We start from the raw sequence: 27,167 nt of genomic DNA, 5'->3' as shown, positions 1-27,167 counted from the left end.
TTTTTTTTTTTTTTTTTTTTTTTTTTTTTTTTTTTTCCTTTTTGTCTTTTTTACTGACCGGTAACGGGATTGCAACCCTCGGTGTCGCGCCCATACCGGGGACCGGCAACGGGATCGCAACCCTCAGTGTTGCACCCGCACCACGCTCAGCCAGTGAGCGGGAACCGGTCTCCACACGGGATCCTCGGCGGGAGCGCCGCCCTCTCCAGTGCACCACCGGGCCGGCCCAAAATTGTCTGTTTTTTGAAACCTCGGCGGGAGCGCCGCCCTCTCCAGTGCACCACCGGGCCGGCCCAAAATTGTCTGTTTTTATCTGGGTATTCAATTATATTGTCATGAAGATGTTAATAGTATTCTTTAAGCTTTTAAAATTTATAAATCTTAAATCACTCTAGCATATATTTATCAATTGATGCTTCATTTACTGTATTTCATATGGCTATCTCTTCTTGCACTTATCTTCTGCCAAGTAGTAGGTAGCAATCATATCTAGTACCTTATAGTGTTTGTTATTCGTAAACGTTTACTGAATTTTGTGGATTCCAATCCACCCTCATCCTCCCTCCCCTGGCCCTTTAGGTTTGAGTGTACGATTCGCAGATATGCCTGGAAAATCAAGGAAGAAAAAGAAGAACATGAAAGAGCTGACTCCTCTTCAAGCCATGATGCTTCGTATGGCAGGTAAGGCGAGGAAATAGTCAATCGCAGTTTGGTATTTCCTTGTGCCAATTGCTTTACATATTTTTCTATTTAGTATCTCAGCAACCCTGAAGTAAGTAATAAATCCTTGTTTTATAAAAATTAAGGTTTGGAGCCAGTAGGTAGGCCACCCAAAGTTACACAGATAGTAAATGATTGATACTCAGCTAGTAAATGGTTGAGCTGCCATTTAAATCAAGGTCTGTCTTGTTCTAAAGCCTGGGTTCATTCCACTATGCTACACTAGTGTACATGAGCAGAGTACTGTTTGATTCTTCCACATCTCAGTATGTTATTGAAGAAGTCTATTTGGTTATTAAGTTTAAGAGTGCATTTACTGAGCATTTGTCTTCAGTCAATGCTGTTCTCCATGCTGTAAAAAATAAATGAACTCCATTTACCTGGTTTAAAATTTCTTTCAGGTCAGGAAATCCCTGAGGAGGGACGGGAAGTAGAGGAATTTTCAGAGGATGATGATGATGATGATTCTGATGATTCTGAAGCAGAAAAGCAGTCACAAAAACAGCATAAAGAAGAATCTCATTCCGATGGCACATCTACTGCTGCTTCACAGCAGCAGGCACCCCCACAGTCTGTTCCTCCTTCTCAGATACAAGCACCTCCCATGCCTGGACCACCTCCTCTTGGACCACCACCTGCTCCACCTTTACGGCCTCCTGGACCACCTACAGGCCTTCCTCCTGGACCACCTACAGGCCTTCCTCCTGGACCACCTCCAGGTAAGTACTTAAATGATGTGAATAAATATTTAAGTTTACATGAGGTTAGAATGAAGTCATTTTTTAAAACATCATGCATCATTACTATTGATGTTTTCTCATTCTTCCTAGTGGAATTCTCTAAGCTATTGAGGAGTCTCAAAGGAGAAGTCAAACGTGTTCATTTATGAAGCATTGTTTGCAGCTCATTCCTAAAGCACTGCAGTTCTTCAGCCACCTGTTTTTCTCCAAAGCTCTTACTTTCTCAGAGTTCTTATTTAGTACGCAGAAACTTGAACATGTAACTGGGGCTTTACTTTTCTCAGTAAAAAGTGTTACTTTTTAATATGACAGGTTGACCCAGTTCTAAATCGGTAGCAGATGGGACTAGGACACAGTTAATACTATCTCATGTTCTTCTTAGGTTAAGAATTGTTGAATGTCAGCATAATCTTTAGTTTTTATAGTTGTAGTTCTTCTAGAGAAACAAATGTGATCCGTCTATTCAGCAGGTGTTCAGCTTAAAAGTATAACAAGTTTATTTACTTCTTGGCATTTCATAAATTTAGTCCTTCATTTTACAGTCAGCCAATTAAGTTTTCTTCAGTTAAGCTAATCCTTTTCTGATTGGCACAAAGCAAAATCATGTATCTTATGTCATTCTCAGTGGTCCTTGTATATATCTAAATGAGTTTCTGGGGGGTCCTTAAAGCATTCTGCTTTATATTCCATTTTCAGCTTATAATGGAACCATTTAAGAATTCTTCTCATGTTCGTATGTGCCTAGCCCCACAGAGCGGTGATTTAGTATGCTTTTTGTCAGTGCTGGGAAATAAAGAGAAACGATCCATAACAAACCGAATATCCTTTTTCTGGTGCTCAGATATTTGTTGAATGAATTCTATTTCCACACGTTTCAGTGAGTTTTTGAAGTTGTCTGATTTCAGGTTCAAGTGATTAGTCAAACCATGTTTGAGTTACCTCTATACCACAATTATTACTTAATGTATATTCATTTGACATTAATTTATCATTTTTCTCTTTTCAGGAGCACCTCCATTCCTGAGACCACCTGGAATGCCAGGACTCCGAGGTCCTTTACCCCGACTTTTACCTCCAGGACCACCACCAGGCCGACCCCCTGGCCCTCCCCCCGGTCCACCTCCAGGTCTGCCTCCTGGCCCTCCTCCTCGGGGACCTCCACCAAGGCTACCTCCCCCTGCACCTCCAGGTGAAGCTTTCAATTTTTGTAACAAAAACTTACTATGTATTTTATTTGCTCTAAGACATATTATCATATTTCTATATCCTGAAATCAAGGGGCATCTTACAGTCAGTGGTGGTTGTAATTGCTGGATTGTAATTGGCCTGGATTGAAGTGGAGTTGAAATGGGTATTTGCCTTTCATTCTGCCTATCATTTGAGAGACTTCTCTCAGCCAGAGACCACTTTGGATGGAATTCTCTATTGGAGATTTTTTTTTAGGAGTACAGTTGTAATTGTGAAGTCGTTCCATTCATCTGCACAAGAACCAACTTAGTTTTAAATCATGGGGGATTTTTTCCCCTTCTTCTATCCAGTGTCAAAGCTTCCTTGTGGGCTTGTTTTATGTGTCGGGTTTATTTCTGCTTTACTACATTAAATGTCCCAGTTTAATGTGAAGGTCTCCTTTTAAGTGCCCCAGCTTGGGCTTTTTTCCTTTCTCAGTGGTACATAGAATAATTATGAGTCTATGTAATCAATAGCATCTTAGAGTTGATGAAATATTGTGCTTTATATTCAATCTTAAAAGTGGCATTTGAAGAAAATTAAAATCTGCAGTTCTTGGTATATGATGATTGTATGTCTGAGCCATCAATAGGACATGAATTCTTTTCCAGTAATGATGACAGATTGTGATTAGTTACATTCTCTCATTCCATGTCCATTTAATGATCAGGGTTAAAATTTTATTTTCTGCCCATTGAGTTACTTTTTTTTTTGCAGGGAAAGTAGTGTGGAAATAAGTTAATAATGCATAGGGATATACTTCCTGATCTTGGCCTTAATAACATTCGCACTGTACAGCTAGATTAGAATCTTGGACTGTCAGATTTGAAATAGTATTTGAAAGCAGTTGGTATTGTCAATTTTACTTTATATTTTAAAGTATGACATTATTTAAAGAAGAAGAAAACATTAAGTACAGTGATACCGACTGAAAGTGAATATTGTTGTGTAATAAAATATTCCTTACTATCGGAATATGTTAGTTTCAAATAGCGAGCAGCATGAGTTCAGCTCATTTTCTTTAAATTGTTCAGTTTTTAAAAATTGTCAACCTGTGTTTAAGCATCTTTAACAGTAGTTAAATTTTATTAGTACTTAAGTTCATTCCGCTTGTTTTCTTCTTTATTTAGGTATCCCTCCACCTCGTCCTGGCATGATGCGCCCACCTTTGGTGCCTCCACTTGGACCTGCCCCACCTGGACTTTTCCCACCAGCTCCCTTGCCGAACCCGGGGGTTTTGAGTGCCCCACCCAACTTGATTCAGCGACCCAAGGCAGATGACACAAGTGCAGCCACCATTGAGAAGAAAGCCACAGCAACCATCAGTGCCAAGCCACAGATCACTAATCCCAAGGCAGAGATTACTCGATTTGTGCCCACTGCACTGAGGGTACGTCGGGAGAATAAAGGGGCTACTGCTGCTCCCCAAAGAAAGTCAGAGGATGATTCGGCTGTGCCTCTTGCCAAAGCAGCCCCCAAATCTGTTCCTTCTGTTCCTGTCTCAGTACAAACTAAGGATGATGTTTATGAAGCCTTCATGAAAGAGATGGAAGGGCTACTGTGACAGCTTTTGATGCCAGAGCAGGCTTCTGTTCACAACAGTGGTTCATGGAGAAAGAGGCTGTTCTTAAACTTAGGTGAGAAAGCTACTTCCACTGTCAGGGTATTTTCTAATTTCAGTTCCAGGATATCCTAAAGTTTACCCTTGTTCAGAATTTACTGCATATAAGAGAGGGTGTTCCATTCAAACCAGATTGGTTATTGAAGCAGTGCTGCTAACATCCACTCCCCTTCACACCACCATTGCTTCCCATTTCTTCCCCTTCTCCAGTTCTTTGGAAATTTGTGATCAGGGGGATGCTAGTTACTTATTAGTGTTGACTCTCTTGTGTGCTGTGGGCACTGGAGTAGAGATTTCTGGAAAAACAGCTTATTTCATCTTGCTTTTTGTGTTTGAGTTATTTTTAATATTTTTCTGTAAGTATTTTATAATATTTTACTTACGAAATGGATCACAATGTTATTTCCTAATACAAGGCAGGATATGTGGGAAGAAAATGTACAATTCTTTGATTAAAATTATTTACCACTGACCTAAAGTTTGAGTGTTTCATGGAAAAAATAAATAAATGTTCTACACCAAGATACCCTCTGTGTTACTGATAATGTGTAAACATGATACCTGTTTTATGGGCGGAAAAGAAGCAAGTATTTAAAACTTGGGTTTTAAGGAACGATCATTTCTGGTACAGAATAAGAATCTTATTAAAAATGTGGTTAAAAACTAAGTTTTAGATTTTATGAGATAAAGAAGAATAATTTTCTTTCAAGATTATCATACTGGCTTTAAATAAATTTCATGTTACAAACAGTATGACTCAGCTTTTATTGCTTCGAAAATGAGTCTTATCTTCAAAGATTATTTTCTCCAGAGTTTGTCAACTGATACTAATTGAATTGCAAAGCCCATTTAAAACCATTTCTAAACTATTAGAGAATCAGGAAAGCTTATTTTTATTTTTGAATTGGTGGGTTTTATGTGCGTTATATTAAAATATTAATGAATAACTACTTAACACCATTAATTTACATTTATAATATTTTCTTTACAAAGTGTTTTAATAACTAACTCATCTGTCCAGTAATCCTGGGAGATGACTTTCACAAGCATTTCCCTGATTTTTCACTTGAAAATAATTAAAACTTAAAAAGGGCTCATGTGATTTATTTAGTGGCCCAGAGTGTGTATTTCATACACACACAGTATATGCATTGTGTTTAGGCACACCTTGCTTTCTCCTGTATCTTAAATGCCTTTCATGTGAATCCTATACCGTTAAAAATTGGTGATTTCCTAAAAGGTAGTGCAATAATACAATAAAGCTTTTATTTTCTTGTAGTTGATTTCTCTAATGGATTTTTAGATTTTTATTGAGATCTTTTGTGTGTCTGGCTTTGCTTGGAAGTTATTCTTTAAAATTAAAGCAGATCCTGCCAAAGCACTAAATAATCCATTTTGAGTTTGTTTTTCCTTTTTAGTGTAATTAATATAGGTCAGCAAGTGAGTTGAAACTTTGATCGTGTAAATGCAAGTATTGAACACTGTTACCTCATCATCAAATCAATATTATAATTACATTAACTGTTTAATATCTTGGCATTAAACAGTTACTCCCCATACTTGGTTGGCAATATTTTTTAATGTTCTTGCTTAAGTTTATATTCTTTCTGGAATAGATATCTGATTTGTGTTAACAGAAGGAAGCTATTGACAGTTTATTGTAAAGGCATTTCCTAATACTGCTAGTTTTATTTTCTGAAAATTCTTACAGTGGTAAAATCTGATACATTTAATACATCAGCAGCAACCGCAGGAAAGGGGCATCAGCAGTTCTGATTCTGGGTAGACATTTGTTGTCATGATTATGATTTATGTCATGATTTTATAAAAATGTTTGCTCTGGTTAGATCACTGCTATGACATGTAACCTGAATACAAATTTTCAGTCCAGGGGCCGGCCTGGTGGCGCACTGCTACAGTGCGCCGCTTGGGAGTGCGGTGGCGCTCCCGCCGAGGGTTCGGATCCCACATACAGACTGGCCGCTCACTGGCTGAGCGAGGTGCGGGCGCAACACCGAGGGTTGCGATCCCATTGCCGGTCCCGGTCCGGTACGGGCGCGACACTGAGGGTTGCGATCCGTTGCCAGACACGAAAAAAGACAAAAAGGAAAAAAAAATATTTTCAGTCCAGTATATGGATAAACTTGTTACTGTTTGAGTGTTACTTTATTACAAAGCAATTGCCTCTTAAAATCATTTTGAAGTGCATTTTACTCTTTCCTGAGCTTTAAGGGGCTTTAAAATGCGTATTTTTAAAAAAAAAAAAAAGGTAAAAATAAAAACAAAAATGAAGGACTACCACAATATTACTGTACTCTGCTATGGCATGTAGTCAGAATAAAGGCCTAGAAGTTATCCAAGGTTCTGTTTAGTTTCAATGCTCATTTTGTACAGTTTGTGTTCTTTATTGAAATATCTCTCTATATATCTATATCTATATATTTATATATATATATAGTTGGGGAGAGTTATTTTTAAATATTTTCAAAATTATTTTTATTGCATTCAAGTAATTCTTCACACAATCACCATTCCATATAGAATTGCATACCTTGTGTTTTATCCCTAACTCAAACTGGAGCAGGTCTAATACCTGAAAATTGTCTCAGCCAGAATTAATTTGGAGGACAAGTCTTATTGCAGGACTGGGCTCAAAGTTGATACCAAGCAGAGCTGCACATAGTTTCTACACATAAAGGTTCTAGGTTCAGGAAGGTATGAATGAGTTAGTTGCTGGAAAAAAAGTCTTTACATCCCTAGAAATAAGAGCTTTTGGCAAAGGTTGGAGCTGGAACTTCTGCGAGGCCAAAATAACTGTCTTCCCACTTCAGTTCTCTCTCTAGGAGGGCCTTATAGTTCAGCTATGAAGGAAAACAAGAGAGGACAGAGGGTAGGTAGCTATTGACTGGGTGAACAGGAGTTTTGCTTCATCATCAAGCTCATTTGGTGAGGGGCAATAACCAGTAAGGGAGAGGTTGGAGAATAAGGGGGTGAGACAAGGTACCTGAGGAGTTGAGGGTAGGAGAGTCAGAGTGGGAAGTTTTTATTCAACAGATAGTTACTGAGAGCCTACTGTGAGCTAGGTGTTAGGAATACCGTGCTAAGCAAAATCAGGTAAGGAACCTACTCTCATGGACCTCAGGGACATTTTAGGGAATAAACTTCGGTGTCTAACTGTCTCAAACCTTGAATACAATATTTATCAATGAAAGTTTTTCTTAAAGAACCTTTTTTAACTGCATTAATGAGCAATTTGAAAACAAATCTGACAGCTATACCATGTGCCAGTGAAGACATACTTATTTTACCTTTATAATTTTTAAATGTTAACTTTTCTATAGAGAGGTTTAAAAAAAATAGAAATTATTCTGTTAAGTTTAAAAACATTAAATATCTACTATTGAACTAACGGCACTGCAACCAAATAGAGAAAAAAGTTTATTTTTTTTTTTAAATCAGGAGGCTGCAAAGAGAAGACCAGACACATTTTTCCTTGACACATTATCCCATTCACACAGAGTATTTCCCCTCATTAAGCATCTTAAGTTTAAAAATAAGCTAAATGTTTTCTATTGTAATTTACCACAATGAATCCATTTTTCAGTAAGAATTACACCATATTTGCAAATTAATATATGCAGGAGAATTAATGCTAAAAATGCTGTATGAAATCTAAAAAAAAAGGTTTTCATGATTTTTATAGCAGTATTTTATGAAGAAAGAACACAATAGTGTTTATATCTGTAGAATATCAATAAAAATTTAGAGTTCAATGAGGAACAGAATTAACAATACTATTCATTATTACTGAGCCCAGCAAGCTTGATCCCAATAAAATAGTGAAGTAAAGAAAAGAGGCAGGTGGCAGCCAAAGTTTAAGGAGGAAAAGAAGGAAAACAGATAATCTAAGTATAGCTCTAAAATCTTGCTTGGTTTTATAAAACTCACAAATGAAAAAGCCATATTTTATGAAGGCCAAACTTTTTCCCTTTTTATGAAGGAGTGAAAAATGGTACGATATTTAGCAACTTATTGCAAAGAAAACCATACCTTCAAAGAATGCCTGTTGGCTTTCTTGAGTTAGAGAAGTAAAACAGAGGCCAAATACAAATCCAGCAGCCTAGAGCAGAGGAGGAGGTATTTTGAAATCCACATTTGTACTCTTGAGAGTTTATTCATAAAACACATGTTCATAAAAAAAACTTAAGGGTTAACATAAAAAAGTAAAGAATACCATGAAAATACCACATAGAGAAAAACTAGTAGAATTACGTCAGTTATTTACATAGATGCTTTGTGGTGGTTTTTATTATTATTTTGTTTGTTTGTTGCCACTAATAGTCTAGAACAAGGATCATCAAGCTTTCTCTAAAGGGCCATATGGTAAATATTTGGGGCTTTACAAGCTATATGAGCTTTACAGTCTCGGTCACTACTCTGCTTTTGTAGCATGAAACCTGCACTTGCAGGCAGGTAGCCTGCCTTACTGGGTGTTCCCATGGAAAACACCCTTTCCTCCTGAGATATCCTCTCAATGCCCTCTACTGAGAAAACTATATGTCATGCTTACTGCAATGGAGAAATGCCAAAGGAATTCCACCTATTATCTCAGAGCAGATACTGAAGTTAGAATTTGGAGCTCAAAGGCAATAAATTAATAATTCGCACATAGGAACCCAAAGAAAATTCCGTGTTCTCCAGCTCCACATCACAACGTAGTTATAAAATTCTTAGCACAGATTCCTTTGGCAAAAACAAATTGAATATTTCTCAAGCTCCTTCTGGCAGAGGGTTAGGCACTGCTAGTTTATGTGTAACAGTCAATGATCAAAACTTGTTTTGTGTCATTTTTTTCTCAAAAAATCTCAGGAGAACCCCAACTGACTGGCAGCCTTCATGTTAGAAGTTTGTTAAATAGAACAAAGCTAAGAATGAGGAAGTAAGCAAAAAATGCTCCAAGAAATTGACAGAGACAATGGTACTCACCAAAGTATCCCATCTACTCTTCTACATTTCCCAGCCTTCCCTGCAGTTAGATGAAACATGAGCTAGTTCTAGTCAATGTGCTGAAGCAAAAGAGAGTGGGTGTGAGTTCCCAGCTGCTGGCGAGCGGTATATAGAAAGAACGGCAGCAAGAATGGGCTAGAATCTATATATCTGTAAATGTTACAGACTTCATTTAAGAACTACTCTTGTGAAAGTTTCAGAAACCCAAGGATTCCATCTGTCCTGTTTGTTCTTGCTAGAACACTTTGTACATCAAGGGTTTTGTGAGGGGATAACCTCTGTCATGCCACGAAAGGCCCAATGACATTCTTCCCCCATGGTAGTGGGTGCCTGCCACCATGATATTTGGATAATATGATCCTCCAGATCCTCTCTTTACACTTTTCCACCCTGCTCTATGTCACCCGGAGGCTGAATTGTGGATTCCATCAATGGGCTTTCTTGTCATTTGTCTTCCATTTGGGAAGGCTGGGCAATAGGAAGGAGGATATTAGAAGATGGAAGGAAAGTGAGGTCCCAGTATTTATTTAATGTATAAATTTAAGTACATATAAACCATATGTAAGTGTATGTACATATAATATAAATTTAAAGCATAATTTATTATTAGGAGCACAAGGAATACTATGTTAAAGAAACCATGACATTCTTACCCTATATGAAGACATACACCAAAAGATAAATTCAAGATAGAAAGTTCCTTGATGAACATGAAAACAAGAGGATGTTATTAGAGGATTTGGATGTTTACAGTATAAAAATGTGCAACTAAAATGATCAAAGACAATCGCTCCCTCTTTTGCATGGTGCTTGGACACTGATAACATTTGCCTTGAGATGTCTTTGTCTACTTCCACTGCTGAGCAATCCCTCTTCTGGGGTTTCTTTAGCCACTGAGAAAGAAAAAAGCAGCCCTACAGATAGCAACTGGCCTGGACTAACAGCTAGGCCTTGGTGTTGCTAGGAGCTAGCCTGACACTCACAGCTACACCATGGTGTTCCACTGAACATAAACAATTTCACAGAACACCAAAACCAGACAAGGCTACTGGGTGACTGTGAAAAATCAAAACAGAAACAAGACCACTCTGTAATCATGTCTGAACACAAACAAAAACTAGAGCATTATCCAAACCACAAAAGTGACCAAAGAGCCCCCTCTCTTGGCTTATAAGCACTAACATATTTATCCATACAGCTTTAGCCTCACTTTGTTCCACACATTACAGCATTCCTTGCACCCCACTTCCTGACAGCTTGCAATCCTGAGTAAAGCCCCCAAATCAGCTAACACAAACATAAACCCTGTAATAAATCCTAACACTGACTTCCTGAGACATCCCACATTTTCCCATGGTGCGTGTTCTCCCTGCTGCAAAGAGCAACAAACCCGACCTGTTCAACCACAGTTGTGTCCCTGGTGGCCTTTGGCTGGAGAGCAAAGACAAAAACACAGGTGCAGCTAAAGTACTCATTGCCTAAACCAGGACTCTCAACTAAGTAACAGAACATCTGAGACCCCTGTGACTTTATCTGTAGGAGGTGCCACCTGCTCACAGTTGAGAGGTAAGTTCATGCTGAATCGAGTTCCTATATTTTGTTGAAGACTTCAGTGTTGAATTTGTTTCCCTAAGAAGAAAATCTTTTGGATTTTTTTTGATTATCTGATCAGATTTGTATTCTTTGGTAAAAATCGTTTTTAGTTTTCTATTTCCAGTTCTACTGCTTACTGGCTTAATATTTAGTGTTGTCTGTAACAGGTAAAGTCTATAGGGAGAGGGATGAACATAGGTTTAATAAATGTTTGCAATTGACCTTCAAGGGCTAAGGAGTTCAGAGGTCTCTAGACCAGCAAACCTAGGACAAATTTTGCTTTGGGTCACCATTTCCGAACCTGATGAAGACTTCTTCCTCAGTCTTGTCTTTGTGCCCCTGAGAACTGATCTATTTAGTTTTGTCTGTCCAGATCCAGGATTGGTGATGCCTGGCCCCAGGCCAAGCTTTAGGAGTTAGAAGTCACACATCCTTAGAGACCTTAGTGAAGACTGCATTTCTCCCAGTCTTCACAATCTAAAACTGCACCTCTTCCAGGGCAAACACATGCTTTCTTCATGTTTTCTCACCATTACACAATTTGTACACTTACCTCTTTAATGGGCAAAATTTCGTCAGAGATATTTTGAAATTGTAGTGGCCACTTGGGCTTTTGACATGAAAAAGTTCACTGAGAAGTACTTTGAAACAGAAAGCAAATAAACTCTCATGAGAAGATTGTCTTATTTGTCTAAAAGAAAGATAATTTTGTTAAATGTAGGCCTCATCCTCCTTTTTAATTGCATGGCTTGATGAAATTATCAAGGATTTGAGTTAATGTCCAAACATGCTGTCATTCACCTTCATGTATGTACAGGTTAAATTCTGATTTCTAATACCTAAACTTTCTTTTCTTTCCTTGTAGGGAAAATATTTTACGGTGATAATTTCATATCTGCCTGAAGCCAGTTTCATTTCTTCTGTTCCTTTTTTAAATTGTTTGTTTTGTTACTCTTACTCTCTATTTCCCTCTTGGGAAACCAAATATTTATTGATTTTAAAAAATTGGTTTGTAATGGACACAAAGTATAATTATGATTTGTAATAATGAACATGCTAAAAATAATGATTTGATCATCACATATCATACACAAATACTGATAGTGAACACTGTACCCCCAAAATATGTATAATTAATCATGCTTCAATAAAAAAAGAAATAAAAATTAAAAAATTGGTTTGTCAAGGTCAAATTTCTCATGTTTTAAACATTCTAAAATGCCTACATTGGTTTTATGAATTAATGTTACCACTGTTTCTAAAACTTCTTTAAAATTAAAACTTAAGTATAAGAAAACTATGTTCAACTAAACAGAATGATAACAAAGGATATCTTTTTAAAGGGTTCTTTACTGATATTCTTCCTGGCTTTTTAAAAAAATGTTTTTGCTGTCACCATATATACATAGAATTTCTGAATGTGCAATTCAAAAACGTAAAGGGTAAAAATACGTAGCTATTCCAATTCCATGTAAAGTAAGCCAGCTTTTCAGCATTTCCTATGTATGGAAAAAGTAATAACTTTTAAAGACATTTGCTACTTACATGACAGAATATAAGCAAACTAGGGGTGTCAAAGAGTGCAGCAATCCAAATTGTGAAAAGTCTCTATCCCTTGTTCTCTCCTGGTGTCCTTCCTCAGTGGCTCCTCTTCCTCTGCCAAAATCTTTCAGATCCCCAAATCTCTTGTTGGTTGTGGCTATTTTCTATTTATTTGTCTACATATCTATATATTCTGCCTGGATGATTTTATCTACTCTGGCAATTTTTAGTCATGACTACCAAATTCTTATCTCCAGGCCAGACCTTTTCCCCTAGATTCAGATTCAAATCCAGCTGCAGGTATTCTTTTGACCCCTATGCCTTAGTGCATGCTGCTTCTCAGGCTAACTTACACCTAGACCTATCTCAGGTGTCACTCTCGCTGCCAGCCATTGTTCCTATCAGGCTGAATGACACAGGTACCCCTACTCCCTGTTCCCTTCACAACCTGAGCATCTCCCTCTATTTACATGTAGCATGTCATATTATATCTTCTTTGTGTGTGTTCCATGATAGACGGTAAGTTTATTGACAGCTGGTTACCAATCATGGGTGTAACACATAATACTGCTCAATAAACTGTTGAACAAACAGGTTCCATTTTTAATCTGCATGGGTGCACTTAACAAGACATTAATTCCAAACTAGGTTGTCTTCAGAAACAAAAAATTCAAATTCAGTTTCATAAGCTTCAACCATTTATTACTCTCCTTCTGTTATACATTGAATTGTGGATGTCTTGTAATTAGCAAGACAGCCACTAAAATTGTTTTTAAGGTTTGCTATCACAAAAGTCAAAGGATTTCCATATGTTTACCTATGTCAATTGGTCCCATAATTACTGCTACTCATTCCAAATCCAGTTTCACATAGAAGTAAGAATAGCTGCTATTCGTTGAACATATTTCTATATAAGAAACTTAGTGCCCCCATACACATTATTTCATTGAATCCTCCCCAAAACCTGCTGAAGTAAACTATTATTATGCCCATTTCATAGATAAAACTGAGGTGTAGAGATTGAGCAGCATTTCCAAAATCATATTAATAGTAAGGAGCAGAAGAAACTTAGTGCCCCCATACACATTATTTCATTGAATCCTCCCCAAAACCTGCTGAAGTAAACTATTATTATGCCCATTTCATAAATAAAACTGAGGTGTAGAGATTGAGCAGCATTTCCAAAATCATATTAATAGTAAGGAGCAGAGCTGATTTGAACCTAAGTGTCATTCCAGACATCTTGAGTTCTTAAACATTTTGGTATATGACCTTTCAGCCATTGGAAGGGGCTTTGTGAAGAGTCTGCATATAGTATGCCAATCATCACCAGTTATGGGCCAGACTAAACCTTTTGATTCCAGGCAGACAAAACTAAACAGACCAGTTCTCAGGGAAACAAAAACAAGACTGGCCCTGAAGGAAAAACAAGGACCAAACAAGTCCTGGCCAAGGCACAACCTGCCACACTGAGTGGCCTATCTTAAGAGAGTTTGTGTATGTAAATAAAACTGTGGATTATAAACTTATTAAAAACGAGAATTCAGTTCCCACCAGTTTTTTCCTAGGTCTTCTCCCATGTGGTCTCATGCTTGAAGACCATTGGCCTTTTAAATTAACAATTATATGGCAGCAAGAACTACTGTTTGTTCATGGAGGATCACAGGTTGCATTGATTTTATAGGAGGTATGCATTTTTAACTGACGTTTACTACATTTTTACTCACGTTAAAAAATTATCAAAAACAGAAATGGTGAGGGGCTGATCTTTGAGGGAGAAGTCTCTGAGGGAATCCTAAGAATCCCTGGGGCAGTAGTGGGAGCAATCGGGTGGGGATGGGGCTGTTACTACACTTTGTATCTTGCCTCCCTTGCTCTTCAGGTAACGAGGTTAGGCTGACTCCTGTGAATCTTCAGAGGGAAGTGCAAAAGTGTTTTTTGCTTTTAAATGTCTTGATGGCCCTTGTCCTTATTTCTTCATTTTGGTAATAATCTCAGATACCTCCTGTATTCAGGAAATCAGACTCAAATGAAAAACCATCACGCTCCACTGCCCCCAACTGGTAATACTGAGAACTAATTCTAACAATTGGCCATTAAAAAAAAAAAATCTTATTAGTTATGACCACCCACAATTTAACCTATAAGGGTAAGCCCGTATCCCTATAGGAAATGGTACTTTTTTCAATTTATTAAGTGCCTAATATGTGGCACATAGTAAGTGAACAACCTCAATCCTCAAAACAAGTATTACGACTATTTTACATATGAGGAAACCTTCTAAATGGTAGTTAGGGAGTAAATAGCTGGACATTTCAGAATCTGTCCATGGTACCCTTGGGGTCTATTCTCCTCAGATGTGTGGCCTGACCTTTGGACACCTCAAGGATGACCACAGGGGAGAAGAAACCCCAACATACATCTCACAAGCAACAGAGACGCAAGTACTAACAGAACTGATCTCTCACATTAACTTATTTATTTATTCCTGGTCCTGTCTTCAGGAACCAAGCGGGGAAAAGTGAGCTCCAAGACAGTGAAAATCTGGTTGGCCTCATTCACATTCTTACTTGCATTACTCCCGTCAATCAGTACAGAGCACAGCACAGGGAGATGTTCAGTAAATGCTGTGAAGTCCACATGGAAAAATGGGCCAGCCACTACTAAGGACGAAGACATACCAGATTTGTTTTCTAGTACAGAGCACAGCACAGGGAGATGTTCAGTAAATGCTGTAAAGTCCACATGGAAAAATGGGCCAGCCACTACTAAGGACGAAGACATACCAGATTTGTTTTCAGGAAGATTTCAACTCTGAATCACAGGGAAGATGAATCCAAATATGTGAAATCTAAACTGGGATCCTTTTGGTGGGTCCTGTGGGCCAGGATGAAGCTTGCTGAGAAGCATGAAATGGAAGGGTCAGGGCAGAATAGGATTACTGGTGTTGAACTTTTCAGTGTGGAGTCCTGACCTGAAATATATTTCTCCTAGTACTTAAATCATGTGGCCTTACCTTCCCTCACACATTTATTAAAAAAATACTGTGCCATCAAGCAATGCAACTCCTATAGCTACTATTGGAACGAGGTCATTACTTCAGGCTAGTAGCAGAAAAAATTTCAAGTAGGTTATTTGGTTGACAAAGATTAACCCCTAAAAGCAAGGGGTTTTTTTGTAAAGCAAAGTCAAACCGATTTCCAAAGGAGTACAGTATGGTGGAGACAAGACCATTTCAAAAGCTCCTAAGCACATGTAACGCATGACTAAAAGCACTGTTATGCAACATGAGTGTCGGGGGAATGAATTTCCAACCTCATGACTCATGCTTCTGTGTTACACGTATTACTACATGTTTCCTTCATTTTAAAGAAATGTGAACATAAGGGTGCTATGTAAAGATATTTGACATCCAAAACATGAAAACACAACAGCTATGAGGCTAAGAACGATCTCTTAAATTGATTCCCTGTCACCAGGGCCACCCTTTCGAAGACGGAAAGTTACTGCACCTTTGAAAAGTATGCCCACAGACACAACTTCCTGCCTGAGACCAGCCCAGCTTGACGTTCCACAGCTCGGTCCTGACCGCCCACAAACCGGACAGGCGAGCGAAGGCCCTGGCAAGGGGAAGTAACAATTCCAGAGCAGGCCGCACCGCACTGACTTTGCCTTAACGCAATCAGGGAGAGCTCTCAACCCTGCCCACCGCCAGGCCACTAGGTCCCTCGTGGTCTCCTCCACCCTCCCATAACGCCTCAAGGATGACCTTCGGACCGAAGCCGACCCACCAGTACCTGCTCCAGAGGTTTCCCGGTCGCCGCCCCCCCTCCCCCGGGGTCACTGGTGGATCCCCGAGACTACACAGCTCTCTCGATCACACAATTTTCACCCAACTTTATTGGCTCCAGACCCCGGAGGGCCCCTGGCCGCCCGCCTCCCCGCTAGATCGGACGGGCCCTCCATGACATCTGGCACATTCAAAAACCACTGCGGGACGGCTAGGAAGAGAGCCCTTGCTGGGGAAGCCGGCTCCCTGTGGCGGCGTCAGGGTCACTTGCTCTTCGCCTTCTGACTCTCCGTCTTCTTGGGCAGCAGCACGGCCTGGATGTTGGGCAGGACGCCTCCCTGAGCGATGGTCACTTTTCCCAGCAGCTTGTTTAGCTCCTCGTCGTTGCGGATGGCGAGCTGCAGGTGGCGAGGGATTATCCTCGTCTTCTTGTTGTCACGAGCGGCGTTGCCGGCCAGCTCCAGGATCTCCGCCGTCAGGTACTCAAGCACCGCCGCCAGGTACACCGGCGCCCCGGCGCCCACTCGCTCCGCGTAGTTCCCTTTGCGTAGCAGTCTGTGCACTCGGCCCACCGGGAACTGCAGGCCCGCGCGGGAGGACCGGGACTTGGCCTTCGCCCGCACTTTGCCGCCCTGCTTTCCGCGACCGGACATGTTCACCTCCTGCCTAAAACTCCAGCGAGGAAAAAAAACAGCCGGGCGGTCCGGCCCGGGAACGCAGCGCACCACACCGGAACTGCCTCCACAGACTCTGCGGCTCCGGAGGCCAGTGACGGGCAGGCTCAGCTCCCAACCAGAGCGCCAGCCGAGGGACCGCCTCCTCCAGCCTTCTCCAATCAAACCAGCGAACTTCTGGTCCTCATTTACATAACCGCCCATATGAATACCTAGGCCCGGAATGCTCCGTGTTTGGGCGCCCAGAAGAATTTAGTGTTTATTGAGGTTTCAACCTCCACGCTTGCTCTCAGGAAAAGAAACTTAAGAAATAAGGAAACGTGGTTGGAAACAGAAGAAACCCGGAAGAAGAGAGCTCAACAAGAGGCGCCCCTAGCACTTGAGGTGGCGCCCTGTGCCCGCCGTTGCCGTGCCCCCAGGTGGCTTTCTCGTGTAATGCAGCATCCTCGCCAGGTAGTTACCTGAGCCCCGAGCCCGCGCTTGAGAGCAACACAGCTCCTCGATCGAAAGCACAGCCTCTGCCGAATTCTGCCTGCCCAGTACACGGCAGGTCGCCCGTTCCTTTATACGAGCGCCTGGCCTCTTGTGACCGAACAGTGCGGGCAGCTGGCTCCAAAAGAGGCTTCGTCGGTAGGTGGCCTCTGAACTGTCTCCCGTAGACGATGACACTGGTCTCCCCGCAAAGCTCTGCCGCTCACAGGCTGCCGGTCGTTCTCGCCTATGGGCTCTGAAATTAGAGTGATAGACTAGACGTGAATGCTGTCTGTGCTGACGGAGGAACAGCTCGCTTAGCCGAAATTAAACATCTCTTGTCTTTAAGATGATGGGCCTAAAAAGAGCCCCCGGAGTCCGGGGAGAAGGCGCAGGCGCAGCTCCGTCGCCGAGGCTGCAAGTTGTGGCCTTGGCTTGCTCCGGTGGGTTACGGACCGTGTTCTCCGCGAAGACCTTGAGGACCCCCCGGGGTCTCCTTTTAGATGAGCACGGAGAGTAAAGGAAGCATGGCAGCAACTCGTTCTTGTAAGACCGAATTACGCACTCATAATATTTGAAACAAAGTAAGGTGTTTTTTGTTTATTTTTAATTAGAAATTGCTACTAATTTATTGAGATAATTTCATTTGCCACATTTTCCACAGTTGTACAGTTACACTGCTTTTTGTGTGGATTATGGTATCCATTTAAATTAAAAGTGAAACAAATGTATCCTCTCATTATCCTAATAAAGACTTGATTTCATTGAAGTAAAGTTTTCAAGTTTTTATATTTATGTTCTTACTGCCTAGCACAATGATTAACTTATAGCGTGGACTCAATAAATGTCTGGCGCTGAGAGGCAGTGTATTGTTTCAGTTAAAGCGATCATCCTGAAGCCAGACTGCCTCCATCCAGATCCTGACTTGACCACTTACTAGCTGACCTTCGATGAGTCATCTAACTTCTGTACCTTTCTCACTGTTGTTCTGAATATTAAATATGTTAGTGAACATCAATAACTTAGATATACTGAATAAATGAACACACAAATTTCTGGTGCAGTTTTTAACAAGATGTTCCTGAAAGGAGTTCTGTAAACTAAAATTAAATATTAAATATGTTAGTGAACATCAATAACACAAATTTCTGGTGCAGTTTTTAACAAGATGTTCCTGAAAGGAGTTCTGTAAACTAAAATTTTTGCCTAGATCATGGGAAATTCTTAGACTTTTTAAAATTATTATTATTTTGGACACAATTTTTCATTTTATTGTAAGCCAGAGATTTCTGACTTGAAAATGTTCTAACCTTGATTTCTTAAGAGTAAAGTCAACCTATTTTACCATTACAAGAATCCGTATCTCTTCAAGATCTGACAGTCTTTTCTTCCCTGTGAGTCAAGGATTAAAACCGTGCAGTAATGTCTGACTATTCACAGGTTTTTTTCAGCCACACAATGTTCCCAGGCTCTTTTAATTCATCTTTGACAAGAAAATAAGTACTTTTTGGGTCATAGAGATGAGCAAGGACAGAAACAGTGTAAATTATAAGCATTTAGAAATATAACACATTTTTACCATAAAGTTTTCCTGCTGGAAAGGCTTATTTTCAAGAATAGGGACAAAGAGCAAAATTTACCAAAATATTCATTCCTCAAGATGCTAAGTACCTAGGACAGAGTTATATATATAAATCCATTCTCTAAGTACCGCTGCCTTTTAATGCAGTAAAACATCTCGGAAAGACAGAGTCCTGCCTCCTTCCAAGAGTGGGGGCATTTTACTGAAACTTCCGTTTTTGTTTAGGGATTTTCTTGAGAAAGGAAGGGATTGAGAGCCTCCTGATTGGAGACATGCAGCATAAATAATTGTTCAAAGCCACAGTTGTGGCATCCGTTATTTTACAAGAACTTTTTATTTTTAAGTGGAAGATGTGAGAGCCTCAGATTTGAATGACATAAGAAGAAATTTACAATATTTTAACTAAATAACCATGAAACAGTTATTTGGTTGAAAAGCAAATAAACGCTTTCGGGCCAGGAGGGAGGGAAGCCAGGAAAATCTACAAATTGTTCAGGAGCAGCTGAAAGGGAGGGGAAAGGCATGGGTGGGGTGGGGGGCGGGGAAGCTAGATTTATTGAAAAAAATCTCTTTCTCCACAGGGCCACAAGAGAGAAAAAGGAAGCATTAAAAAATCTCCCCCCCCGCCCCCACCCGCCAACCCCCCGACCCCCGGAGTCCGGGGTAATTGCTTTGAAATCTAATAAGATGTAAAGCATTTCTGGTTCCTATTTCCACATTCATTCAGGATGGGTATTACATAAGACTCCGTATTCTGTTTGCGGGGGAGGGGGGGGGGTATTAGAATGAGAACCAGAGCTGACTAGCTTAGTTAGTTAGGGCATGGTGGTGTAATACCAAGGTGAAGGGCTCGGATCCCCGGACCGCCGGCCACCAAAAGAAAAAAAAAAAAAAAAAAGAGGAGGGAGACAGACAAGGACAGACAACGCGCATGAGATCTGGCCTATTTTTTTTTTAAGACTTGAGAAAAGGCAACATAAATTTTATTAGCTCATATTATTTAAACTTTCAAATATACCATATTAAGTTTTTCTTGAAATTTATAGCACAAATATCAAAAAGTTTTTCCAAAAAAAGCAATTATTCTCGTTCTGCTTATTGGTTCCTGGACTTACAACTGCAGGGAGGAAAAAAAGACAGAGGTGGGGCCTAGAGCTCCACCCACTCATCAAGGTTTTCAAACAGGTCCGCTCCAAGCAAATATAAGCGCTGATCTGGGGCGCACAGGCTTGTTAGCTCCTTGCTTTCTCGTTGCGGAGTTTTCTGAGCGGCAAGATGTCTGGACGAGGCAAAGGCGGCAAAGGGCTGGGGAAAGGAGGTGCCAAACGCCACCGAAAAGTGCTGCGTGACAACATCCAGGGCATTACGAAGCCTGCCATCCGCCGTCTGGCCCGCCGTGGGGGCGTCAAGCGCATCTCGGGGCTCATCTACGAGGAGACACGGGGCGTGCTCAAAGTCTTTCTGGAGAACGTGATCCGCGATGCGGTGACTTACACCGAGCACGCCAAGCGCAAGACGGTCACGGCCATGGACGTGGTGTACGCACTGAAACGCCAGGGCCGCACCCTGTACGGCTTCGGCGGCTGATGCGTGCCCCCAGCTTCTGACTCGAAAAGGCCCTTTTTAGGGCCGCCAGAAAGTCAACAAAAGAGCTGACAACATTTTCGTAGCTTCGTGTAAATATCAGGGCTAGGTGCTTTAGGTGCAGCGTTTCGGATGTTATGAGGACGTTTGCGGCAAAAGCGGCTGCTGGTGAGGCTTGCGGCTGGGGGTGGGGGTGACAGTAACTTCCGGCAGGGGAGCCCGGCGCCAGGACGGAGCCCGGCAGTGCGGCGCGGGGCGCTTAGTCACCTCGCGCTTCTGTGTGCCTTAGAGACGGATGCCGGATCCTCTTAAGTATTAGAACGGGGTAAAGGTCCTCAAAGCGGCTGCGTCCCTCGGCCCTGGACACTTATAGAGCAGCTTCTATGCAAATCAGGGCGGCCGGCCGGGCGCCTCCCATTGGAGGGGAGCGGCGCGCGTCAGAGGGGCGGGTCCTCGGGGCCGGGCCTGCCGGACTGTGGGAGCCGAGGGCGCCGTGAACAGTAAGCAAAGGCCGAGAGCGCTCGGTGCAGCCCCGGTGTGGCGCGCCCGGCTCTTCTCTGCTGCGAGTGTGTTACTCGCTGACATTTTGAGTGACAGGCGACCAAGCTCATAACGCTGGAAGCAAGGCGGCAAAGTGCGGGCGAAGTCCAAGCCGGCCACGGCTCGCGGGCGCCCGCAGTTGCCGTGGGACAGTTGCAGAGTCGGCTGGGCTGGGCTGGGCGGGGCGGGTAGGCGTCCGGGCCTGAGTGCCTGGCGACCGGCCTGGAGTTGGCCGCAGTGCGGCTCCCAGCGGCAAGGAGAGCCGGGTCTTCTGCAGCTGCAGCTCGCCAAGTTGCCAGGAGGCCGTGGTTCATGCCCATCACCCGGGCCATGCTCAGGAGACGGTCACGAGTGGCCTCGTCACAGCTGGGAGAGATGCCCTGGCCTCCGAGTAAAGGCCCTGTTCAGAGCCGCCGCCTGTAGAGCTGTCAAGGGGAAAAGGGCGGCTGTTTGGGTCCTAGTAGGTTCAGTGAAAATGGAGACGGGAGAGCAGAGTAGTCGCCGGGTCCTACCCCTGACCTCGCGGTGCGCCGGGAGGCCGAGCAAGGTAGGGCGCGGGGGCGTCCCGTTGAGCGCGCTGTCCCGTCAGCGGGGGCTGAAGACCGGGGGACCCACCTACGTGCAGGCCTGCAGGGCCGCCAGGGGGGCGAGGCGGCATCCGAAGTCACTGCGACGGCCTCCCTCGGTTCCTGGATCTGTCACTCCGAACCTCACTTCATATGAGGGGATTGGGAAAGAAGCTTAGAGGCTCCAAATGCGGTGTGCGGCGTTAACTAATCGCTCCCAGCTTTGGCTTCCAAACATGGAGAATTCACTTAACTGCAGGGGGGTGGGGGTGGAAGTGCTTTTAGGGGAGTTACCCAGCCCTAAGTGTTAAAGAACTGGAGGCAGGATTCGAACCCATCCTGCTGGATTCCACAGCGCTTGATCTCAGCGCTTATGGGCCACCTCTTCTGCCATGGAGGCTCTCCGTCCTTATTTGCTGATGTTTCACTTCTAAGTACTTTGTCGTACTCCATAAAGACTCAAGTGTATACTTGATTCTGGTGTTAGTTTATTTTCTAGGGCAGCAGGATGGTCCCAGGAGCTAAATTTCTTTAATGCAAGTGAAAAAAGGAGTTACTTGAAACAGCAGACTGACACACTACTGTGCCCTTAATATTCATTCAGTGACCGAATGAGTGAATTTGGGTAGGTAGATCATATACCTGCACTTATTTAATACCTGATTTAGCATGAATCAAATTATTAAGGATGAAGGTTAGGGCACCAGTGGAAAAGGGCAATAAATGTTAGTAAGACAGTTCAAAATATCTATTTCTTAAGTACTTAATTTACCTGGAATTATCTATTTTTTTTTTGTTTGGTTTTTAGAGATGACCTCAATTCTTTGTACCTGCTTAATAGAACCTATATTTTCCCTTGTAGCATAGCTATATTTTGTTCATGTTTTGTGTTCTTTATAAAATAGAACCTAATTATCAGAGCCTGGTAAATATTTTTGTCTATGAGAATGAGTCCAAGGATAGTGCCCATTCCTGTTAGTATCATACCAGACTGCAAACATTTGCAAACCAAAACTGGGTCATGTGTTTTAATAACTCAACAGAATATCTGAAATTGAATCAGACCGAGATTATCTGAAATTTATTAATAAATGACTTACTGCAAATGTTTGTTAAATAACAAACGATTTAAAACTTCTCTTTATACATCTCCCATTACCTTTGGGCCAGATGCTGCTGTCAACTGTTGACCACTTTAGGCTCTTTCGATGTGTCAGCGTAATGCAAGTCTCAAGTTTTATTTCTCCTCCTTAGAAGAGACCCAAGGCTTATTCTCCAGTAAAACCCTAGATTTTATGCTTGCTGAGCCTTCAACTTCAATTTTTATTTCACTGTCACTTTAATTTTTGCCCTTTGGAGATTTTCCTTATTTTCTTGTGAGCACAATAATGCAGTATTTGTGGTGGAAATTTCATTCAGATGGGTGCTTTGCCAGATTCCTGGAAGTAGGCTTCACTAACTTTAACTTGTGATTTTATGTGGTCCCTGACTAGTCTGTGAACTTGAAAGCAGAAATCAGATTCATCTCTGTATGCCTAGAACATCTGACCTAGAATTTTGAATACACATAGGCACTTACTAAAGTTTTGAGGAAATGTTCTATTATTTGGATAATATGGTAACGTTTTAATAAAATCAACTGAGTTGCTGTCCATATATTTCTATTTTCTGAAAGATTATGTACCATCACAATTATCTATTCCTGCCCTGGAGGTAATATTTTGTTTATATTTTCAGATTCACTATCTTTGTTTTTATCTATTTAAACTTTCTACTTTTCCTGAGTTAAATTTGGTAATTTATATTTTCCTGTAAAGCCATATATTTTATCAAAAATAATTATTATAGTATACTTATACACACATGGTATTTCCTAATATTAAAAAACTTGTGCCTATCACCTTGCCCATTTCTAATTTTGTTTTATCTTCTGATAAATGTAAATGACTCTTTAACTCAATTTTTTTGTCCTTTGGGTATCAACTTGAATTCCAATTAATTTTATTTTACCTTACCTTAGGTGCTTTGGCACCTGCAACCCTTAACACACTGATGATCTAATTTAAATGTTTATTTCCCCCCAATTGTAACAACTTTATTTTGATTATTTGGGATAATGTATAAAATATCTACATCTATTATTATATAATCCGGGGAAATAAAATTGTAAGAATGACTTAACGTTATACAGATGATGTCCAAGAAATAATCTTAAGTTTTTGGATGTATCATTCTATTCATTCATTCACAGATTTATTGAGTCCTTAGCATCTTTCATTATAGTAGAGTTAGGCATTAGTATAGTGCTAGGCATTATAGTAGTGGTAGCGGTACAGTCATGCTTTATTCTCAGACACAAACTCAAGCTCTACTCCACTGACCCTCCATGCTCTGTGTCTTAGAATTCAAGGTACATAATGCATCTTTATCCACAGCTGAGGCCCTAGTTATCAATTCTGGAACAACAGAAGAGTCTTTCACTGTCTTCTTTCATTCTCATAAATACTAATTTATAATCCATAGGTAATATCTGCCCAGAATTCTGTATCTTTAAATATTTTCCATAGGCTATTCTTATCTCTGCATGGTAATTTCTTTCATATTCCAATTTTGTGTCTAGGATTGTTTGATGAGCCATGAAGACACTCTTATAGGATCCTGAATAACCACTCCATTCCCTATCCCCAAATGTAACTTGTTTATTGCATAATTTCAATTCAGGAGACAAATGTGAAAATTTCATTCATCCAAATCTATTTAAAGCTTCAGTCTCATGTGCAATGTAGACATTTTTCTTCCCTCATGGCTGGCTAGACCCGTAGCTCAATGACATGGTACGGGGAAGGGGCTTGGTTTATGCTTTCACTTTTCCTCTCACTACAAGACCTTGGAATGCAGTGGAGATCCATGGCTGGCTAGACCCGTAGCTCAATGACATGGTACGGGGAGGGGGCTTGGTTTATGCTTTCACTTTTCCTCTCACTACAAGACCTTGGAATGCAGTGGAGATCCTTGTCACCAATTGTGGGGCAACAGAAAAGTTCCAGTAAGCATCATGTCACATATATTAACTTTGCATAAGTCCCTTAACACTCTGAGTTTCATTTCCACATCTGTTACATGGTAATAACACAACTCAGGATGCTGTGACAATTAAAAGGGATAATATAAGCAATAGTGGCACGTTGCCTGACACTTATTATACATTCAATAAATGGTGGGTGTTACTGTGATGATAATAATCCATTTCTACCTCACTCCCTTGTGTCTGTTTAGGCCTAATTAGCTTATAGCCTGCTCAAGCACAGAGAGATTGAAAGTACAATCTATCCCTCTTTAGTATCTCTTTAATTCCCCTTTAATTATCTCTAAATCACTGTAGAAATACTAATCATCTCATTTTTTTTCTAATTTTTATTGAATCAAAATTGATTATATGTATTTTTTGTGTTCAACATTGGGATATGTTGATCAAATCAATATTACTAACATATATATTGTTACAAATTGTAATTATTCTTTATGCCCCTTGTCCAGTCCCACCCCATGCCCTTTCCTCTTCCCTTCCCCCCTCTAATCACCCTAGATTTCTTCTCTCCCTCTGAAAGAATAATGGTTACTCTGTTGATTTGCTACGCAAATGATCTATCCAATGCTGAGAGGCGTGATCAGGCCCCCCAATACTATCATAGAGCAGATGTCTCTTCCATCACTATGAAATGGGCTCTGTGGAGACAGACATCATCCTCCTTTCTTTATCTCTGCTGGTGACTCTCCTTGTGTTAAGGCACTCCATTGGCTGACGGACATTCTGCAGGGTGGTTGTGGCATCTAGCCACCTTCATGGCAGCCATGGTTATCATGGTGGCTGTGGTGGGCCACCCACATGGAGGGGATGTTTTTGGTCTGCTCCATGGTGCTGGCAGTGTGCCTGGTTGTGGAGAGTGTCCAATCCCCAGTTCCATGCCCCGGGGTCCCCAAGTGGGTCCCAAGGTGCTGACACGGTGTGCCTGGTTGTGGGAGGGGGGTCCAGTCCCTAGCTCCTTACCCTGGGTCCCTAGGCATGCCCCGAGGCACTGGTGCAGTGTGCCTGGTTGTGGGAGGAGGTTTCAGTCCCCTTCTCCATACCTCGGGTCCCAGGGCAGGCTCCAAGGTGCTGGCACAGGGTTCCTGGTTGTGGGAGGGGAATCTCGTCCCCTTCTCCATGCCCCAGGTCCCAGCTCAGGCCCTGAAGTGCTGGTGTGGTGTGCCTGGTTGTGAGAGGGGGGTCCGGTCCTCTTCTCCATGTTCCAGGTCCCAGGGCAGGCCCAAGGCACTGGCGCTGTGTACCTAGTTGTGGGAGTAAGGCCTGGTCCCATTCTCCATGCCTCAGGTCCCCAGGCAGTCCCTGAGGTGCTGGTGCTGTGTGCCTGGTTGTGGGAGGGGGTTCTGGTCCCCTTCTCCATACCTTGGGTCTCCGGGTGGGCCCTGAGGTGCTAGCATGCTGTTCCTGGCTGTGGGAAGGGGGTCCAGTCCCTGGCTGCTAGCCCTGGGTCCCCAGGTGGGCCCCTAGGCATTGGTGGTGTGCCTGTATGTGGGAGTGGGGTCCAGTCCTTGGCTCCAATCCTCAGGTTCCTGGGTAGGGCCCCAAGGTGCTGGTGGTATGAGTGGTTGTTGGCAGGGGTCCTGTCCCTGGCTCCATGCCTCATGTCCCCTGGGGGACCCCAAGGCATTCATGGCATGCCTGGGCCAGAACTAAGTTTTTGTCCTTTGCTTGCTTCTAACATGGGGGGACCTTCCTGTGGGAACCAGTACTTGAGCTGTGTGGTTGACCTAAATCACTGCTCTGCTGCTGTTTCCCTAGGGAAGATTTTTTGTGCAGCTCAGGGTTTAATGGTTGACCTTATAGGTACTTCTGGCTCTCCAGATACTTGGTGCACCTGGGTTGTGCAGAAACTCTCTGAGTTTTTTCATCAAACTGCACCCCATGCAATTCTGCATTCCCGACCAGTCTCCTCTGAGTGGTCCTGTGCTGATTGGGGGGCAGATCAGCTGTCCTTGCTGTGCCTCAGTGTTCTCCCGGTGGGCCCATCTCCCCCACCACTCCTGCTCCAAACACTTCCCATGGGACGGGCCATACGCTGGTTGCTTGTGATGACTCACCAGCCTCTGAGTGGCTCCCCTTTTTCAGCTGTTCTGGCTCCTCGCTCCTGCATGGGTCCACGGGAACCCTGTTAGTGGTCTTGCTGTCCTGGGGGCCATCAAAGTCCTCTTCTCCCCTGCTGCCTCCAAGTAACTCCAGCTGAAGGGCACAGCTGTGGCTTCTGCTGGCTCCTGCTCCATGCGCTCCAGCATTAAAGCAGCCATGGCTCAAAATGCTGAGAGCAGTTTTTTCTCTCTCTCTTCGTGGTTTCTCCCACCTTTATGAGTTGCATAGGTCTCTCCTCTTCATCTGAGCTCCAGTAGACCCAGCTTGGCTGATGTTACATTTTTATAATTGTAAATTTGTTGATTTGTGGGAAAGAGTGATG

The 27,167-nt window shown here is 42.1% G+C and overlaps 3 protein-coding genes across 4 annotated transcripts in view; 2 read left to right on the top strand and 1 right to left on the bottom strand.

The window, feature by feature from the left end:
- The window catches only part of WBP11 (WW domain binding protein 11), a 16,489-nt gene extending 11,431 nt beyond the window's left edge, over positions 1 to 5,058 (top strand). The window contains exons 9-12 of one of the 2 annotated variants that reach the window (XM_008582372.1): positions 580 to 681; positions 1,122 to 1,415; positions 2,467 to 2,649; positions 3,818 to 5,058. In XM_008582372.1, the coding sequence (XP_008580594.1) occupies positions 580 to 681; positions 1,122 to 1,415; positions 2,467 to 2,649; positions 3,818 to 4,251 (1,013 nt within the window). In that variant the 3' untranslated portion in view covers positions 4,252 to 5,058. Of the gene's footprint in view, positions 1 to 579; positions 682 to 1,121; positions 1,440 to 2,466; positions 2,650 to 3,817 lie in introns of both variants that reach the window. The other variant, XM_008582370.1, reaches the window with a different exon arrangement.
- Positions 5,059 to 16,330: 11,272 nt separating this feature from the next.
- On the bottom strand, positions 16,331 to 16,989 carry LOC103598378 (histone H2A.J). The gene has a single exon (XM_008582369.1). The coding sequence runs from the start codon at positions 16,891 to 16,893 to the stop codon at positions 16,504 to 16,506; it is 390 nt and encodes a 129-aa protein (XP_008580591.1). The 5' UTR covers positions 16,894 to 16,989; the 3' UTR covers positions 16,331 to 16,503.
- Positions 16,990 to 20,236: 3,247 nt separating this feature from the next.
- LOC103598377 (histone H4) lies at positions 20,237 to 20,601 on the top strand. Its single transcript, XM_008582368.1, has one exon. It carries the CDS (start codon positions 20,243 to 20,245, stop codon positions 20,552 to 20,554), a length of 312 nt encoding a protein of 103 aa, XP_008580590.1. The 5' UTR covers positions 20,237 to 20,242; the 3' UTR covers positions 20,555 to 20,601.
- Positions 20,602 to 27,167: the final 6,566 nt, after the last annotated feature.

Source organism: Galeopterus variegatus, unplaced genomic scaffold, assembly GCF_000696425.1.
Source record: "Galeopterus variegatus unplaced genomic scaffold, G_variegatus-3.0.2 Scaffold2594, whole genome shotgun sequence".
Taxonomy (NCBI): domain Eukaryota; kingdom Metazoa; phylum Chordata; class Mammalia; order Dermoptera; family Cynocephalidae; genus Galeopterus; species Galeopterus variegatus.
The sequence above is the reverse complement of the archived record's forward strand: the minus strand, read 5'-3'. Positions and strand labels throughout refer to the sequence as shown.

Bases quoted from the DNA above. Each gene is read 5' to 3' on its own strand.
- LOC103598377 (XM_008582368.1), top strand. From the start codon at position 20,243: ATGTCTGGACGAGGCAAAGGCGGCAAAGGGCTGGGGAAAGGAGGTGCC.
- LOC103598378 (XM_008582369.1), bottom strand. From the start codon at position 16,893: ATGTCCGGTCGCGGAAAGCAGGGCGGCAAAGTGCGGGCGAAGGCCAAG.